This window comes from Anolis sagrei, chromosome 11 (genome assembly GCF_037176765.1).
Source record: "Anolis sagrei isolate rAnoSag1 chromosome 11, rAnoSag1.mat, whole genome shotgun sequence".
NCBI lineage: Eukaryota > Metazoa > Chordata > Lepidosauria > Squamata > Dactyloidae > Anolis > Anolis sagrei.
Window position 1 is genome coordinate 27,915,411 of NC_090031.1, and position 17,050 is coordinate 27,932,460.

General features: G+C 48.1%; 2 protein-coding genes across 3 annotated transcripts; one reads left to right on the forward strand and one right to left on the reverse strand.

Moving 5' to 3' along the window:
- The first annotated feature begins 124 nt into the window (after positions 1-124).
- Positions 125-5,786, forward strand: LOC132763440 (E3 ubiquitin-protein ligase TRIM50-like). Its single transcript, XM_060756901.2, has 6 exons — positions 125-578; positions 2,671-2,766; positions 3,788-4,018; positions 4,120-4,142; positions 4,630-4,757; positions 4,847-5,786. The coding sequence occupies exons 1-6, from the start codon at positions 132-134 to the stop codon at positions 5,572-5,574; spliced, it is 1,653 nt and encodes a 550-aa protein (XP_060612884.2). The 5' UTR covers positions 125-131; the 3' UTR covers positions 5,575-5,786.
- A 4,479-nt stretch (positions 5,787-10,265) lies between these two features.
- On the reverse strand, positions 10,266-14,806 carry LOC132763432 (frizzled-9-like). Of its 2 annotated transcripts, XM_067472076.1 has the most exons (3): positions 12,778-14,806; positions 11,964-12,478; positions 10,266-11,816 (listed from the first exon to the last, which is right to left on the reverse strand). In XM_067472076.1, the coding sequence occupies exon 1, from the start codon at positions 14,620-14,622 to the stop codon at positions 12,889-12,891; it is 1,734 nt and encodes a 577-aa protein (XP_067328177.1). In that variant the 5' UTR covers positions 14,623-14,806; the 3' UTR covers positions 10,266-11,816; positions 11,964-12,478; positions 12,778-12,888. The 2 variants fall into 2 exon arrangements, with proteins under 2 accessions (XP_067328177.1, XP_067328176.1); XM_067472075.1 differs by having other exon boundaries at positions 11,964-14,806.
- Between the last annotated feature and the right edge of the window lie 2,244 nt (positions 14,807-17,050).

Sequence of the window (17,050 nt, forward strand, 5' to 3'; positions counted from 1 at the left end):
TTGCTCTATGTATCTATCTATGTATCAATCTATCAACCCAAGGACCAACCCCTAAGAGATAGATACACAGATTCTATTTATCTGTCATGCATTGATCCGCCACTTTTCCCCCTTGGAAGGCGCCTGCCTGGATGGCCCGCAAGCTGAGCCTGGACCAGCTGGAGGACCAGCTCCTGTGCCCCATCTGCCTGGAGGTCTTCCGGGAGCCGCTGATGCTGCGCTGTGGCCACTCTTACTGCAAACCCTGTGTGGTCTCCCTCTCAGGGGGTCCCGAGGCCCAGTTCCTCTGCCCCGTCTGCCGCCAGAGTGTCGACGGGGCCAGCTCTCCCCCAAATGTCAGCCTAGCACGCGTCATTGAGGCCCTGCGTGGTGCAGGAGGAGGAGGGGACTCCCAAGGTGAAGATGGTGATGGTGATGGGCCTGAGGAAGAGGAAGAAGAGTCCTGCCCCGATCACCGCAACCCCCTCAGCCTCTTCTGCGAGGGCGACCAGGCCATCATCTGTGGGCTCTGTGGAACCATCGGAGTCCACCGGCACCACAAGGTCACCCCTCTGTCCACCGTCTACAGCCGTATGAAGGCAAGTATGGCCAAACAGGGGCACAGGAGGGCCATTGTGCACAGCAAAGACCACCCGGTATGGACTAGCAGACCCTGGGATATGATATAACAGTGCTGTTACTGTGATATAATAGTGCTGTAACAGTGCTTTAAGTGTTACATAATAGTGCTACAACTGTGTAATGTGATATAACAGTGCGATATAATTTTGCTGTAAGTGTATGATATAATAGTGCACTATAACAGTGCTGTGTGATATAACTGTGCTGCAACAGTGTACTATGATATAACATTGCGATATTATAGTGCTGTAAGTCTGATTTAACAGAGCTCTAACAGTGCATAAGTTCCACAAGTGTGAAATAATAGTGCTACGGCAGTGTAATGTGATATAATAGTGCTGTAAAAGTATGGTGTAACAGTGCTGTAAAAGCAGGATAGAACCGTGCGCTATAATGGTGCTATAAGTGTGAAATAATAGTGCTATAACAGTGTAATGTGATATAACTGCTGTGAAAGCATGATATAATAGTGTGCTATAATGATGCTATAAGTGAAATAATAGTGCTACAACAGTGTGATATAATAGTGCTGTAACAGTGTGATGTAATAGTGCTGTAAAAGTATGCTAGAATGGTGCTATAAGTGTGATATAGTGCTACAAGTATAATGTGATATAATAGTGCTGTAACAGTGAGATATTATAGTATGCTATAACAATGTGCTTTAATGGTGCTGTGTGATGTAATAGCGCTGTAATAGTGTAATGTGATATAACAGTGCTATCAGTGTAATATCACTGATTACACTGTTGTAGCACTATTATGTCATGCTGTATAGCATTGTTATATCACACTTACAGCACACTTATATCACAGTGTTATAGCACTGTTATATCACATTATACTATGTTGGCACTATTATATCACACTCATAGCACCCCTATATCACAGTTTTATGGTAGTGTTATATCACATTACACTATTGTAGCACTATTATATCACACTTATAGTGTCATGATATTGCAGTGTTATAGCAATGTTATATCACATTACACTATTACAGCACTCTTATATTATAGAGCCATTATACTGCATTTTTATGGTAATGTATCACATTATTGTAGCACTATTATATCACACTTATAGCACCATGATATTGTAGTGTTATAGCAATGTTATATCACATTGCACTATTATAGCACTCTTATATTATAGTGCCATGATATTGCAATGTTATACCACATTACACTATTGTAGCACTATTATATCACACTTATAGCACCATGATATTGCAGTGTTATAGCAATGTTACATCACATTACACTATTTTAGCACTATCATATCACACTCATAGCATCCTTATATCATAGTTTTAGGGTAATGTTCTATCACATTTCACTATTGTAGCACTATTATATCACACTTATAGCACCATGAAATTGCAGTATTATAGCAATGTTATATCACATTGCACTATTATAGCACTCTTATAGTGCCATTATATTGCAGTTATAGCAATGTTGTATCACATTACACTATTGTAGCACTATTATATCACACTTATAGTGCCATTATATTGCAGTGTTATAGCAATGTTGTATCACATTACACTATTGTAGCACTATTATATCACACTTATAGTGCCATTATATTGCAGTGTTATAGTAATGTTGTATCACATTACACTATTGTAGCACTATTATATCACAATTATAGTGCCATTATATTACAGTGTTATAGAGCTGTTACCATGCTGTTATATATCCCATTACACACTAATGAAGGAATGGGTTCAAATGGCAGGAAAAGAAACCCCACCTGAACCTCAGGAAGGACTTCTCTATTCCTCCTTTGCACGAGGGGAGGCCTCATGTGCAAATCAGGTGTGTTTGTTGGGCGGCTCCAGCCCAGCAATGAAGGGCAGTTGGTGGTCAACAGGGATAAGCAAAGCTGTGCCAGAGAGTGCCAGCCACCAGAAAGGGCAAGAGATAAAACCAGGAAGGGCTTTTCTGCGTTCCCTGGAATCAAGGTGTGTCCCATGGGCAGAGACCCTGGGAGTGTCCGCACTGCACTCTTTTAATGTGGCACCAAACGGCTGTAACTTGGCAGGAGGAGCTGTCGGCGCTCATGACGGAGGTCCAGCAGCAACAGAGGGACCTGGAGGAGCATCTCGGGAAGCTGATGAACAACAAGACACGTATCACGGTGAGTGCCACCCATGGGGGCCCCAGCAGAGAAAGATGCTCCATGGACATAGCACAGAAGCTGGGTGGCCATCTCTTGGAAGGGCTTCGATGGTGTCACCCTGCCTGGTGGATAGAGTTGGACTGGATGTCTCTTGGGGTCCCTTCCAACTCTATGAGTCTCAGAACAGTCATTATAATAGATAATAGTGGGTAACGATGTAGTGATATTCTGTTATGGCAGAAAGGGGTCAGACTGGAAGGCCCTTGGGCTTGTGGGGACTGGGATTTATTGTTCACCTGCAATCAAGGAGCCCTCTGAACTCCACCAATGAAGGAATTGGGCCAAACTTGGCACATAGTGCCCCCATGACCCAGCTCACATCCAGCAAAAAATACTGGAGGTCTTTGGGGAAAATTCACCTTGATTTGGGGGAGTTGTTGTTCACCTACATCCATACAGCACTGTGAACACAAACACCAATGGATCTGTACCAAACTTGGCACGCAAACCTGATATGCCGAAATTTGATTATGGGACAGGCAATAGTGACTTCCACTGATGATGGACCTGGACCACACTTGGCACACAGAATCCCCATGACTCACTCAAACTACTGGAGGGGTTTAAGGGGACTGACCCACCATCGTGGGAGGTGTAGCTTACCCTACAGCCAGAGAGCACACAGAACACCACCCATGATGCATCTAGAGCAAACTTGGCCAACATCAAGGATCTCAGGGTTAACTTGGCATGATGGAAGTTGTAATTCACCCACAACCTTATGCATTTGGTACAATTACAAAATTGACTTTCTGAAATAAGCCAGGCACCCAAGCTAGTATAATAGTAATAATAATAATAATAATAATAATAATAATAATAATAATACCTCGGGGAGATGGAGTGGTATATAAAGTTTTATTATTATGAAGTTTTATAATGATGATGATGATGATAATGATGATGATGGACCCTTGAGAGGAGAGGGCCTGGCCTTGTCCTGGGGTGACACTTTCTTTTGCCCGGCCTTCTCTTGCAGAATGAGTCGGACGTCTTCAAGTGGGTGATCCGAAAGCAGTTCCAGGAGCTGCACCGCTTTGTGGACGAGGAGAAGGCCCGCTTCCTGGGGCGCATTGAGAGGCAGGTGGCGGGTCTGGAGGCCGGCCTGGAGGCCCAGCTCAAGCAGACCGAGGAGGCCCTGCAGGAGCTCAAGACGCTGGAGGAACACCTGCGGGGCCTCAGCGACCAGGGCCAGCTGGGCTTCATCCGGGTAGGTTGGGGGGCACGTGCACATACACAGAGACAACCCTTGACCCCCTTTGGCCTTGGAGGCACAGGCTCACACCACCCTCTGTTTGTCTCTTTTTGCAGAAATATGGCTCCCTTCCCTCTAGGTGAGTTGAGTTCCACCAGGCTCTTTGGAGGCACCGACAGTGAGACCCTCTTACTCTTCTTCTTCCTGTGGGACCTATTATTATTATTATTATTATTATTGTGGGACCAATGATGATGGTGATTAAAGTGAGACCTATTATTATTTTTAGTAGTAGTGGCAATATTGTGGGATCCATTATTGTTGTGGTTGTTGGACTAATGATGATTTTTTTTTACTGTATTATTACAGTGGGACCTATTATTATTATTACTGTTGTTATTATTAGTATTATTGTGGGACCTATTACCATAATCACCACCATCATCTCCCCAATATCCGATGAGATTTGCCCCAGGGAATGGTCGCCTGGGGGTCCATTAGCTTCTCCTTCCCTGGATGGCCATCTGTCGGGAGGGGTTAGGTGGTGCCCCCAGCAGAGCCATAGGTTGGACTGTCTGGCCCTTGGGTCCCTTCCATCTCTCCCTGTCCCTCCGCTCTGTCTCTAGGTTGGAACTGACCCAGCAGCGTCCGGCCGAAGGGGGTGCCTCTCCCCCGGTGTCCTTTAAGCCCGACTTCCACCAGGATGATGTCCAGATGATGGTGTGGAAGAGGCTGCTACGCAAGATCCTCCCAGGTAGGATCTACTATTCCTCCTCCTCCTCTTCTGGTCCACCCCTTCCGTGCTCCCTTGCTGACCTCCTCCTTCTTTCCTTCCTCCCACAGCCCCAGAGGCACTGACACTGGACCCCTCGTCGGCAGCACACCCGGCACTGGAGCTGTCAAAGGGTGGGACAGTGGTGCGCTGGGGCCGGGCACCCTCTTTGCGCCGGGGAAGCCTTCCAGAGCGGGCAGAGCCGGGCACCTGGGTGCTGACCAGCAGGGGCTTCTCCTGGGGGCGCCACTACTGGGAGGTGGTGGTGGGGGCACGCAGCCACTGGCGGCTGGGCCTGGTCAAGGCCTCAGCCCTCGGTCCACGCCACCCACAGCAGCAGCTGCGAGCTAAACTACCCAAGACCCCCCAGCAGGGAGCTTGGCTGCTGGGTCTGAAAGAGGGTAGGGTCCTGGAAGCCTTTGCAGGGCCCCGCGTGGCCCTCCCGCCCTGCGGCCCACCTCCCCGGCGCCTGGGCCTCTTCCTGCACTACGAGAAGGGCGAGCTGACCTTCTTCGACGCCACCCAGGGACCCCAGGAGCTGGTCCCACTCTACACCTTCCGGGGGGGCTTCCAGGGCACTCTCTTTCCAGTGCTGGACCTGGGCCCTTGGCACCAGAGGGGGCCTGGGGCCCTGCCCATTCTCCTGCCCTCCCCCGCCATGATCCACCAGCACGACTGGGAGGAGCAGGAAGAGAATGAAGAGAAGGAGGAGGAGGAAGGCAAAGAAGAAGAGGAAGAGGAAGAAGAAGAGAAAGAGGAGGGCGGAGGGGAGTCCCAGCAGCAGCACACCAAGCTGTAGCCTTCCACGGCCCTCCCTGGAAGGAAGGATAGAGAAGACAGAGGGAGGGATAGATAGTAGGGAAGGAAGGAAGAGTGGATAATAAACAGAGGGAGGGAGGGAAAAGAAAAATGGTGAAGATGGAAAGAAGGAAAGAAATAAAGAAGAAACAACCATAGATAGATACATAGATTGATAGATAGAAATAGAGAGATAGATAGATAGGAAGAAAGGAAGGATATCGTAGAAGAAAGATGGACGGAGGAAAAAGAAATGGACATGGAAAGAAGGAAAGGAATGCAAGAAAGATAGAAGGAATAAGGATAGATGGATGGGAAGGAAGGATAGAGGGAAAGAAGGAAGGATAAAGCAAGAAAAGAAAGGGATGAAAAGAAGAAAAGGAAGTAAAAATAAAGATGGGTGGGAAGGACAGGTTGGATCATTGGACTTAGGGAAAGAAAGAATCTGAGAAGAGAGGAAGGAAAAAGAAAGATGAGAAGCAAGAATGGATGGGAGGGAAGGAATTGAAAGAGAAATCCGGACCATTATAAGAGGTGATGGGAGTTGCAGTTCACCCCACACTCTGTTCCCACCTGCAATAAGTAAATAAATGTGGCTGCCTTGAAGGCGCCTTGCTGACTGTGGCTTTGCTCCTCCTGCAATCTAGGAAACTTGAGGCTTTTGGGTTGCGGTCATTTTGCAAGGGCCAGCAGAGGGCAGCAGGAGACCAGGCTCCCCTTGCCATTGCTTTTCAACACTTGCTTCCATTCTTCCCTTCCCTTCTTCTTTGGCTTTGCTTCCCTAGAAGACTTTTCCCGCTCTGGAGATCAGTTCTCGCAAAACCCAAGGGATGCCTTGGGCCGAGTCACACACTCTCAGCCTCAGAGGAAGGCAAGGGCGGCCACATTGACTAGCAAAACATATGGAGGGTCATCAAGTCAGAAGAACATTGAAGGCTATTGGAGGGTCTCAATGGAGGGATCCCCAAAACCCACCTAGACTGCCCTCCCATCCTCAGCTTTAAGACCTTCAAAGATCATAATGTATTAGGATGCTAACACAAGGGCCCTATTCTAACTAAGTGTTGTTTCCCCTCCGTCCCTCTCTTTTGGGCCCAAAGCTGGCCTTTTTGGCTCTTTCCAAAAGCCACACAAAGGGATCCAGTGTGCGATGCCAGCCCCATAGTTTGTGTTGGCTTCTGCAGGCAGGATGCCCTGAAAGGGGTCTCTGTCTCCGGAATGTTTTCCTTCGGAAAATGTTTTCCTAACTTCCCCCAACTTCGCCCGCTTTTCCGTCCTTAGAAAGAGTCCCTTCTTGCGGCAAAAAGGCAAGATCGTATTTCGTTTGCCTTCCCGAGGCGCATGGACGACGCCACAAGCATTACTCTGTGCCTTTTCCTCTTCCAAAGCAAAGGATTTTCGGAGGCGCGAAATAATAATAATAGGAATAATAATTATAATATAATTAATAATATGATAATAATAGTAGGAATAATAATTATAATATCCCTAATATAACAATGTTAATAATAGGAATAATAATTATAATACAATTATAATATAATAATAAGATAATAATAGGAATAATAATTATAAGATAATAATAATATGGGATACAGAGAGAGACCTAATGAGGCTCTCAAGACACCCAACACCCTAAGATAGGTTAATCCCTGGCATTTAATGAGGTCTAGAAAGTCTTAATAGAGCGCATAGTGAATGTGAGTGAAGAAGTGTGATGCAGCAGCAAAAAAGGCCAATGCAATCTTAGACTACATCAATGGGAAATGTCCAGATCAAGGGAAGTCTATGGCCTGACAATGGTAATATATCATTAATATATATCAAAGGGGTCTTAGTAGACAACAAGTTGAACACGAGTCAAGAGTGTGATGCAGCAGCAGAAAAGGCCAGTGCGATCCTAGGCTATATCAATGGGAAATGTCCAAATTGAGGGAAGTCATGGAGACTATGGCCTGGCAATAGTAATATATTATTAATATATATCAAAGTAGTAGACCACAAGCTGAACACAAGTCAAGGGTGCAATGCAGCAGTGCAAAAGGCCGATGCGATCCCAGGCTACAATGGGAAGTGTTCAGATCGAGGGAAGTCGTGGAGACTATGGCCTGACAATAGTATTATTATTATTATTATTATTATTATTATTATTATAATATATCAAAGGGATCTTAGTAGACCACAAGCTGAACGCGAGTCAAGAGTGTGATGCAGCAGCAGAAAAGGGCCAATGCAATCCCAGGCTACATCAATAGGAAGTGTCCAGACCAAGGAAGTCTATGGCCTGACAATAATAATATTATTATATATTAAAGAGATCTTAGTAGACCACAACACGAGTCAAGAGTGCAATGCCGCAGCACAAAAGGCCAATGCGATCCTAGTCTACATCAATGACATTTATTATTATTATTATTATTATCATTATTATTATTATTACTATTATTGTGTTTTCATGGAGATTTTTTTTCAACAGTGGTTTTTATGACAGCTTCTTTTAAGTTGGCTGGAATCTTGCCTTCCTGTAGGGATGCATTGACCACCACCTTCACCCACCCTGCCAAACCTCCTCTGGCTTCCTTTATCAGCCAGGATAGGCATGGGTCTAGGATGTATGTCTCGCTTCTCCAAGGGTCTTGTCCATATCCTCGAGCTGCACCAACTGAAATGAATCCATCACAACCAGCCAAGCAGGTCCTCGTTTTACATCTTCAGAGACTGCTGTTAACATGAAGTCCAGGTCGGAGCAGATCTTATCTCGTGAGATGGGATTTAACAACTCTGACTACTTGAAACAACTCTGCTGGATACTTCCTTGCAGACACAATATTAGCCGCAAAGTGAGTTTTTTTGCGGCGTCGATTGCCACAGCATAAGCTCTTAGATAAGCACACAGTCGTGTTCGGTCTGACTTGTGCTCGAAACGCCACACACACTCTAGTTCCCTCTTCTTATAATAGTAATAAAGATCGAACTGCAAAGACTCTGGCACAAACCAGTCAAGATGGTCCCTGTGGCACACTGGCCTAAAGACCTTGGCCTGCACTTAAACGCAATCAGCGCTGACAAAATCATCATTTGTCAGATGCAAAAAGGCCACTATAATCGGATCTGCACGCATTATTCGCCGATACATCACACAGTCTGAGACACTTGGAAGTCTCCCAGTGGTGATCGACACACTGGATGCAGTGCCTAAAGACCTTGGTCTGCACTTAAACACAATCGGCACTGACAAAAGGACCATCTGCCAGCTGCAAAAGGCCACCTTACTGGGATCTGCACGCATTATTTGCCGATACATAACACAGTCCTAGACACTTGGCAAGTGTCCGACATGTGATCCAATACAACAGCCATCAGAGTGGTCTTGTCTGCTGTGGACTCATCTTGTTGTGTTTCCAATAACAACAACAACAACAACAACAATGAAAACAATGGAAAGTTAAAGCACCCAACAACAACAACAATGAAAACAATGGAAAGATAAAGCACCCAGATTGAGAGAAGTCCTCATCCCAATCTCATAATAATAATAATAATAATAATAATAATAATAATATTCTCAGCCGGCATTTGGAAACCATAAACATTGACAAAATCACAATCTGTCAACTGCAAAAGGCCACCTTACTTGGATCTGTGCGCATCATTCGAAAATACATCACACAGTCCTAGACGCTTGGGAAGTGTTCGACTTGTGATTTTGTGATACGAAATCCAGCATATAGATCTCGTTTGCTGTAACATACTGTGTTTTTGTGTCAATAATAATAATAATGATAATAATAATAATAATAATGGAAAGATGAAGCCCCCAGATTGAGGGGTGTTCTCGTCCCAATCTAATAATAATAATAATAATAATAATAATAATAATAATAATAATAGACGCTTGGGAAGTGTTCGACTTGTGATTTTTGATACAAAATCCAGCATATAGATCTCGTTTACTGTGACATACTGTGCTTTTATGTCAGTAAAATAATAATAATAGGAAGACAGAGTGTCGACATCAAGGGAAGTCCTCATCCCAATCTATTAATTAATAAATACCTCATAATAATAATAATAATAATAATAGGAAGATAGAGTGTAGGGAAATCCGCATCCCAATCTAAAAATAAATAAACAAATATCTAATAATAATAATAATAATGCGTGCTGATACATCACACAGTCCTAGACACTTGGGAAGTGTCCAACATGTGATCCAATACAACAGCCAGCAGAGTGTCTGCTGTGGACTTATCTTGTGTTTCAAATAATAATAATAATAATAATAATAATAATAATAGGAAGATGGAGTCTCCAGATCAAGGGAAGTCCTCATCCCAATCTAATCCAACAATAAATAAATATCTAATAATAATAATGATAATAATAGTAATAGGAAGATAGAGTGTCGAGATCGCGGGAAGTCCTCGTCCCAATCTCATAACAAACAAATATATAAATAATAGAAAGATAAGAGTGTCCAGATTGAGGGAAGTCCTTGTCCCAATCTCATAATGATAAATCAGCCTGGAATAAATCGCCTTGGCTTTTTGAGCTGCCGAGCCTCCCTCCCGCTTTCCCCCTTGGCCTGAAGCCCGGAAAGCAGGGCAGCTGTTTGGAAGAAAGAGAGCCCCTTCCCCTCCTCCCTCCCCCCCACTCCCCACATTCCTTCAAAACACAGCCGTGGCTCCAATGTGTCACAAAGGGGCTCTTTTTATTCGAGAGGAAACACAAGCCCAAACCAATGCCCTTTAGAATCTCCCCCCGCCCCAAAATAATAAATTACAGCATTAAATAAAACGAGTACAGAGACAGGGGAAAAAAAGGGGGGTCTCCTACCTCGTTCCAAAATTGTGCAAACATTTTCCTCCCCACTCTTCCCCAAAAAGAAGCCCCCTTTGCATAGCAAACCCATGTAACTGAGTGTCTCTTGGGTGGATAGGTATCCCTTTTTGTGTCTCTTTGGTGTCCTTGTAGTTCCATTGGTCTTCCTTTGGAGTCTCTAGATAGTGTCTCCTTGGAGTCTCTGAGAGCCAGGCCATAAATTAAACATACATACATACATCTATTGTTGCTACTGTCCCTTTAAATGTCTCTCTTGGGTCTCTATTGGAATCTCTTTGAGATGGGAGCCTTTGATCCTGAAATTATTTCCTGGAGTCCTGGGCGCCAATGAAGATCAGCCTCCAGGTAGGGGGAAACTCGGGCCCTCCCGGTATTTTGGACTCCAACTCCCACAATTCCTAGCTGCCTCAGGCCCTTTCCTTTTCCTCCTCAGCCGCTTAAGCTAGATGGACCTTTGGGGTCCCTTCCAACTCATTAGAGGAAGCATATTAATTAGTTCAGAGGCTGGTTGGCCATCTATCAAGAGAGTTTCTTTGGTGCCCTTCTGCCTGGAAGAAGGGGGTTGGACTAGATGGACTTTGGGGGTCCCCTCCAACTCTAGATTTCTATGACTTGGTTAATATTGGTTCATTTCATCAGATAGCTGTTGTGCATAAGTGGATGAGGGGGGAAAGGAATGAGGGATTGTGGGAGTTGTAGCCCAAAATACCTGGAGGGAGGGCCAAAGTGTAGCACGATGTCTCTCCCGAAGAAAAAGAGTTGGTGCTTGTCTCTACGGCCCGGCTTCCAGTTTGGGGAGGGAATTCCAGCGGAAGTGTGAGAGGAAGAGGCCTGAGACTGCTAAGAATTTTGGGAGTTGAAGTCCAAAACACTTGGAAGAAGGCCCAAGTATAGCATGATGCCTCTCCCACAGAAACAGTGTTGGTACCTGTCTCTAATACCCGGCTTCCAGCTTGGGGAAGGCCTTCCGGCAGAAATGCATAAGGAAGGGGTCTGCGGGAATTGAAGTCCAAAACACTTGGGTGGGCCCAAGTATAGCATGATGTCTCTCCTGCAGAAACAGAGTTGGTACTTATCTCTACAGCCCAGCTTCCAGTTTGGAGAGCCTTCTGACGGAAGTGCATAAAGAGCCTGAGAGGGAAAAGGAAAGGGACCGAGGCTGCTAGGAATTGTGGGAGTTGGAGTACAAAATACCTGGAGGGCCAAACTTTTCCCATACCTGGTCTATCTCTTCTCACACATGGCCTATCTCACTCTGAGGCCTTTTTTCCCACTGAAGCCTCTCTCACACTGATGCAAACTAACACTGAGGCCTTCTTATACCAAAGCCTATCACAGACTGAGGTCTGCTAACACTGAGGACATGCTGTTAGGAATTGTGGGAGTTGGAGTCCAAAACACCTGGAGAGAAGGCCCAAATACAGCACAATGTCTCTCCCTCTGAGTACCTGTCTCTAAGGCCCGGCTCCCAGTTTGGGGAGGGCCTTCTGGCGGATGTGCGTGAGGAAGGGGTTTGAGGGAATTGTGGGGGTTGGGAGCCCAAAACGCCTGGAGAGAAGGCCTCTCATGCAGAAACAAAGTGGGTACCTGTCTCTACAGCCCGGCTTCCGGTTTGGAAGGCCTTATGTTGGAAGTGCGTAGGCAAGTGGCTGAGAAGGAAAAGGAAAGGAACTGAGGCTGCTAGGAATTGTGGGAGTTGGAGTACAAAATACCTGGAGGGCCAAACTTTGCCCATGCCTGGTCTATTTTTTCTCGCATCTGACCTACTTCACTCTGAGGCCTTTCTCCCACTGAGACCTACCTCATAGTGAAGCCTCTCTCCCACTGATGCGAATTAACACTGAGGCCTTCTTATACTGAAGCCTATCACAGACTGACGTCTGCTAACACTGAGGACATGCTGTTAGGAATTGTGGGAGTCGGAGTCGAAAACACTTGGTACCGTCCTCTACAGCCCGGCTTCTATTTGGAGGGCTTTCCAGCGGAAGTGTGTAGACAACTGTCTGAGGGGGGAAAAGAGGCCTGATGCTGCTAGGAATTGTGGGAATTGGAGTCCAAAACATCTGGCGGTCTGAACTTTGCCCATGCCTGGTCTATCTCTTCTTACACCTGGCCTATCTCACTCTGAGGCCTTTCTCCCACTGAGGCCTTCTTATACCGAAGCCTATCACAGACTGAGGTCTGCTAACACTGAGGCCATGCTGTTAGGAATTGTGGGAGTTGGTGTCCAAAACACGTGGTACCTTTATCTACAGCCCAGCCTCTGGTTTGGAGGGCTTTCTGGAGGAAGTGCGTAGGCTGAGGGGGAAAAAGAAGAGGCCTGACTCTGCTAGGAATTGTGGGAATTGGGAGTCCAAAACACTTGAAGGGCCCAAGGATAGCACAATGTCTCTCCCTGAAGAGTTGGTGCTAGGCTTTACGGCCCAGTTATAGCACAATGTCTCTCCCTCAGAACCAAAGTTGGTACCTGTCTCTAGGGCCCTGCTTCCGGTTTGGGGAAGGCCTTCCGGCGGAAGTGCGAGTTCTCCTGGGCTTCCTTCCGGGGTGGGCCCCGAGCCTTCTTCCGGCAGAGGCCTTGCCAGGCCTGCAGCGTCTTGGGGCTCCAGACCCAGGCGCCGGAAGAGATCCCGACGGCGAAGGACATGCAGATCTTGAGAAGGAAGACAGGAGCGGCGGGGATGGAGGCCGGCAAGCGGCAGTCGGGCTCCTCCCCTTCTGTTTCTGCGCAGGCGCGGGCCCAGGCCAGCTCGGCCCAGCGCTGCGCATGTGCGCTCTCATAGAGCAGGCAGCCTAGGACTGCAGAAGCAGGGAGTGCATAGAGGAGGGAGAAGAGGCCTAGTCGGAGCATGAGCCTCTCCAGCTTTTGTGTGTCGGATCCTTCAGTCTTGAGAGTGCGGCGGATGCGGAAGAGGGCGGTGAAGCCTGCCAGGAGGAAGGAAGTCCCAGCGAAGAGGCAGGCCGCGAGGGGAGCCAGCACTAAAACCAACGAGAGGGCACTTCCGCCGGAAGCGGAGACGGCACAGAGACCAGTGAGCTCGTCAGCAGAGACAGCGCCTAAGGCCAATGCGGCGGCGGACTGGATTGCGGGTAGGCCCCAGGCGGCAAGGTGGAAGTAGCGACTCAGTGCACCGATGGCTTCGTGGCCCCACTTCTTCCCCGCCGCAAGGAACCACGCCAAGGCTAACACGGCCCACCAACATGATGACGCCATTCCCGGGAAGGAAGTCAACAAGAAGGCTAAAGCGCATGGCGCATGTGCAAGAGCCGTCCCCGTCGGGAGCAGGAAGCGAGCCCCGCTGTCAGCGTCTTCCCCGCAGGAGAGGCGCTCGCTCCCAGCTAAGCCGCGCAAGAGGAAACCTGCCGCGTGAGCGTTGTAGCAGACGCAGAGGAACGCGATGGGCCGCTCCGGGTAGCGGAAGCGGCGTGGCTCGAGTAGAAACGTGAGCAATGCGAAGGCAGTGGAGGCGAAGCAGAGTGCGGCCCAAGCGCACGCCCAGGAGGAAGCCAGCGCTTTGTCGTGACGCGACCAAAACACGTCCACGCTCGGAGTGCAGCGAGGGAGGCAGGCGCCCAGCCCGCGCACGAAGAGCAGCTTGGCGGAAGCGCACACAGGTCCAGATGACGGAACAGCAGGTGGCGGCGGAGGTGCGACAGGAAGCATGCCATATCCGCGGCGTTGAGGGGAGTGCTGTGGACGGTCCTCCGTATCCGTGTGTAGTCCGTCCCCTTCCTCCTCGTCCTGAGCGTCGGGGTCCTCCATGCAGAGCGCGTGGGGGTCGTGCCGCGTCGGAAGACGGGCACAGTCCAAGGCGGGCGGCCACTCAAAGCGGAAGTGGGCCAGAACCGGCCCACAGCGACGGCGGGCTGCTTCGCACATGGGCCGGCAGGCCGGGATGGCGCGGGGGACCTGCTCGGTGCACATGGGCGCGAAGAGCGAGCAGAGGAAGAAGCGCAGTCGGGCATGGCAGCCGTATGAGACCAGCGGGGCAAAGGCCTGCAGTGCCAACGAGGCCTCGGCCTGGCCCGTGTGACCCAGCAGGTTGGGCATCCGCGTCAGGTTGTAGCCAATGCCCAAGCACATTGGGATGGAGATGGGCTCGCAGCGAGGAGGAGGCGAGGCAACATGGAAGCCTGGCCCAGACCAGCACCAAGTCCCACTCAGGAGAGAGGCCAGGAGGGAGAAGAGGAAGAACCACCCACTCGCCATGGCATCTCCAGCTGAGACTGAGCTCTCTTTACAGGGTCAGCCAGCCCCCTCGCCTTTGCTCTGCCCATGGGGGGACCAGCCTCCAATCAGCGATCAACAATCCCAAGCAAAGGCGGAGTAAACAGAACATGAAGGCACGCCTACTGATCAGTCTGACCCAATCACAGCCCTGCAACATTTAGACCCCCCCCCCACACAAAGGGGGAGCCAAGGGGAGGGGGAAGCGCGCCTTCAGTCAGGGCTCAACAAGTCCCCGCCCACAAAGGCGGAGTAAACAGACTGAAGGCACGCCCACTGCTTAGTCCAACCCCAATCACAGCGCTGCAAGGTTCAAACCCCGCCCCCTGCTCTCCAGTCCTCAGCCCCGCCCACAAAGGAGGAAGAGAAGGAATGTGATGGCACGCCCACTGCCCACTCTGCCCCAATCACGGCGCTGCAAGTCTCCAGGCACCGCCCCACCAAAGGAGATAGGGTTGTGAAAACGCTCCCCCTGCTCAGCTCTCAATCCAAAGCCAAAGAGAGCGCGCCTCCAATCGGGGCTCTGCAAGCCCCAATCCCCGCCCACAAAGGGAAATCAACAATCCAATCAATGCAAAAAAGGAGTTCTAGGAAGGTACGCCCACTGCTCGGCTCTCAACTTCATTCAATGCAACGCCTTCCTTCCCACAAAGCCTCCCCCCACAAAGCCTCCCCTGTTTTCCCATTTCGGTGAGTCAACCTAGGGAAGGAGGGAGGCCCAGAGCTAGGGGCCTATTCAACACACGGCCTTTGAGCTTCCTGCGGCTTGAAGGGGCCCCCGTGTTGCTCTTGGCCCAGGGAGCACCAAGGGAAACGGGCTCGGCGAGGAAACAGCGCCAAAGGAAGGGGTGGCCATCTGCCAGGAGGGCTTGCGCGGGGCCTTCCTTGACGGCAGGAGGGGGCTGGACTGGACGGCCTTTGGGGTCCCTGCCCACTCAGTAACAGTAATAGATGCCAACTCAATCATAATAATAGCAATGATAATACGATAATTCAGTCTTTTTGCATAGCAGAATGGGGATGTACTGGGTGACCCTTGGGATCCCTACAAACCCAATAATAATAATAATAATAATAATAATAATAATAATAATAATAATAAATCTTCCCTTATGGCAGGAGGGGGCTGGACTGGATGATCCTTGGGGTCCTTACAAACTCAACAACAACTATTTTTTATCTTCCCTTATGACAGGAGGGGTGTGGACTAGATGACCCAGGGGGTCCTTACAAACTCAACAATGAAATAATAATAATAATAATAATAATAATAATATCTTCCCTTATGGCAGGAGGAGGTGGACTTGATGACCTTTGGGACCCTTAAATTCAACAATGTAATAATAATAATAATAATAATAATAATCATCATCATCATCCTCATCATCATCATATTCCGTTATGGCAGGAGGGGAGGGACTGAATGACCCTTGGAGTCCCTACAAACTCAACAACAATATTCCCTTATGGCAGGAGGGGGTTGGAGTGAGTGACCCTTAGGGTCCATACAAACTCAACAATAATATATAATAATAATAATAATATCTACCTTTATGGAGGAGGGAGATGGACTGGATGATTCTTGGGGTCCCTACAAACTCAACAATATTTTATAATAATAACAACAACACCTGCCCTTATGGCAGGAGGGGGTGAACTGGATGACCCTTGGGGTCCCTACAAACTCAACAAAATAATAATAATAATAATGACATCACAACTGTGTTAAAAAACCAAGTATGGATCGTCGATGACAGCAGGTGACAGCAGGATTGAAGAGAAACAACTGGAAAAGCTGACACGATATGAGGATTTAAAGATCGAACTGCAAAGACTCAGGCACAAGCCAGTTAACGTGGCCCCAGTGGTGATCCGTACACTGGGTGCAGTGTCTAAAGACCTTGGCCTGCATTTAAACACAATCGGTGCTGACAAAGTTACCATCTGCCAGCTGCAGAAGGCCACCTGCTTGGATCTGCACGCATTATTCGGCAATACATCACACAGTCCTAGACACCTGGAAAGAACTCACAACTTCTGAGGATGCCTGCCATAGATGCAGGCGAAACGTCAGGAGATAATGCTTCTAAGAACATGGCCATATAGTCCGAAAAATCTACAACAAACCACTTGGAAAGCGTCCAACATGTGATCCAATGCAACAAACAGGAGAGTGACCTTGTTTGATGTGTACTCATCTTGTTCTGTTTCAAGTAGTAGTAGTAGTAGTAATAGTAATAGTAATAATAATTAAAAAATGGTATCTTCCCTTATGGTAGGAGGGGAATGGACTGAATGACTCCTGGGGTCCCTACAAACTCAAAAATAATACAACTCCCAGAAAGGAAGGTTAGTTCCCCACCAAACCCCTCCAGTAATCAAATTTCGGCCTATCATGTCTGTGTGCCAA

What these genes read in the sequence shown, in the direction of transcription:
- LOC132763432 (XM_067472076.1), bottom strand. Translation starts at nt 14,622, where the DNA reads ATGGCGAGTGGGTGGTTCTTCCTCTTCTCCCTCCTGGCCTCTCTCCTG.
- LOC132763440 (XM_060756901.2), top strand. Translation starts at nt 132, where the DNA reads ATGGCCCGCAAGCTGAGCCTGGACCAGCTGGAGGACCAGCTCCTGTGC. An exon ending in GCCAGCTGGGCTTCATCCGG is followed by an intron (nt 4,019 to 4,119) that starts GTAGGTTGGGGG and finishes CTCTTTTTGCAG; the next exon opens with AAATATGGCTCCCTTCCCTC. An exon ending in TATGGCTCCCTTCCCTCTAG is followed by an intron (nt 4,143 to 4,629) that starts GTGAGTTGAGTT and finishes CTCTGTCTCTAG; the next exon opens with GTTGGAACTGACCCAGCAGC.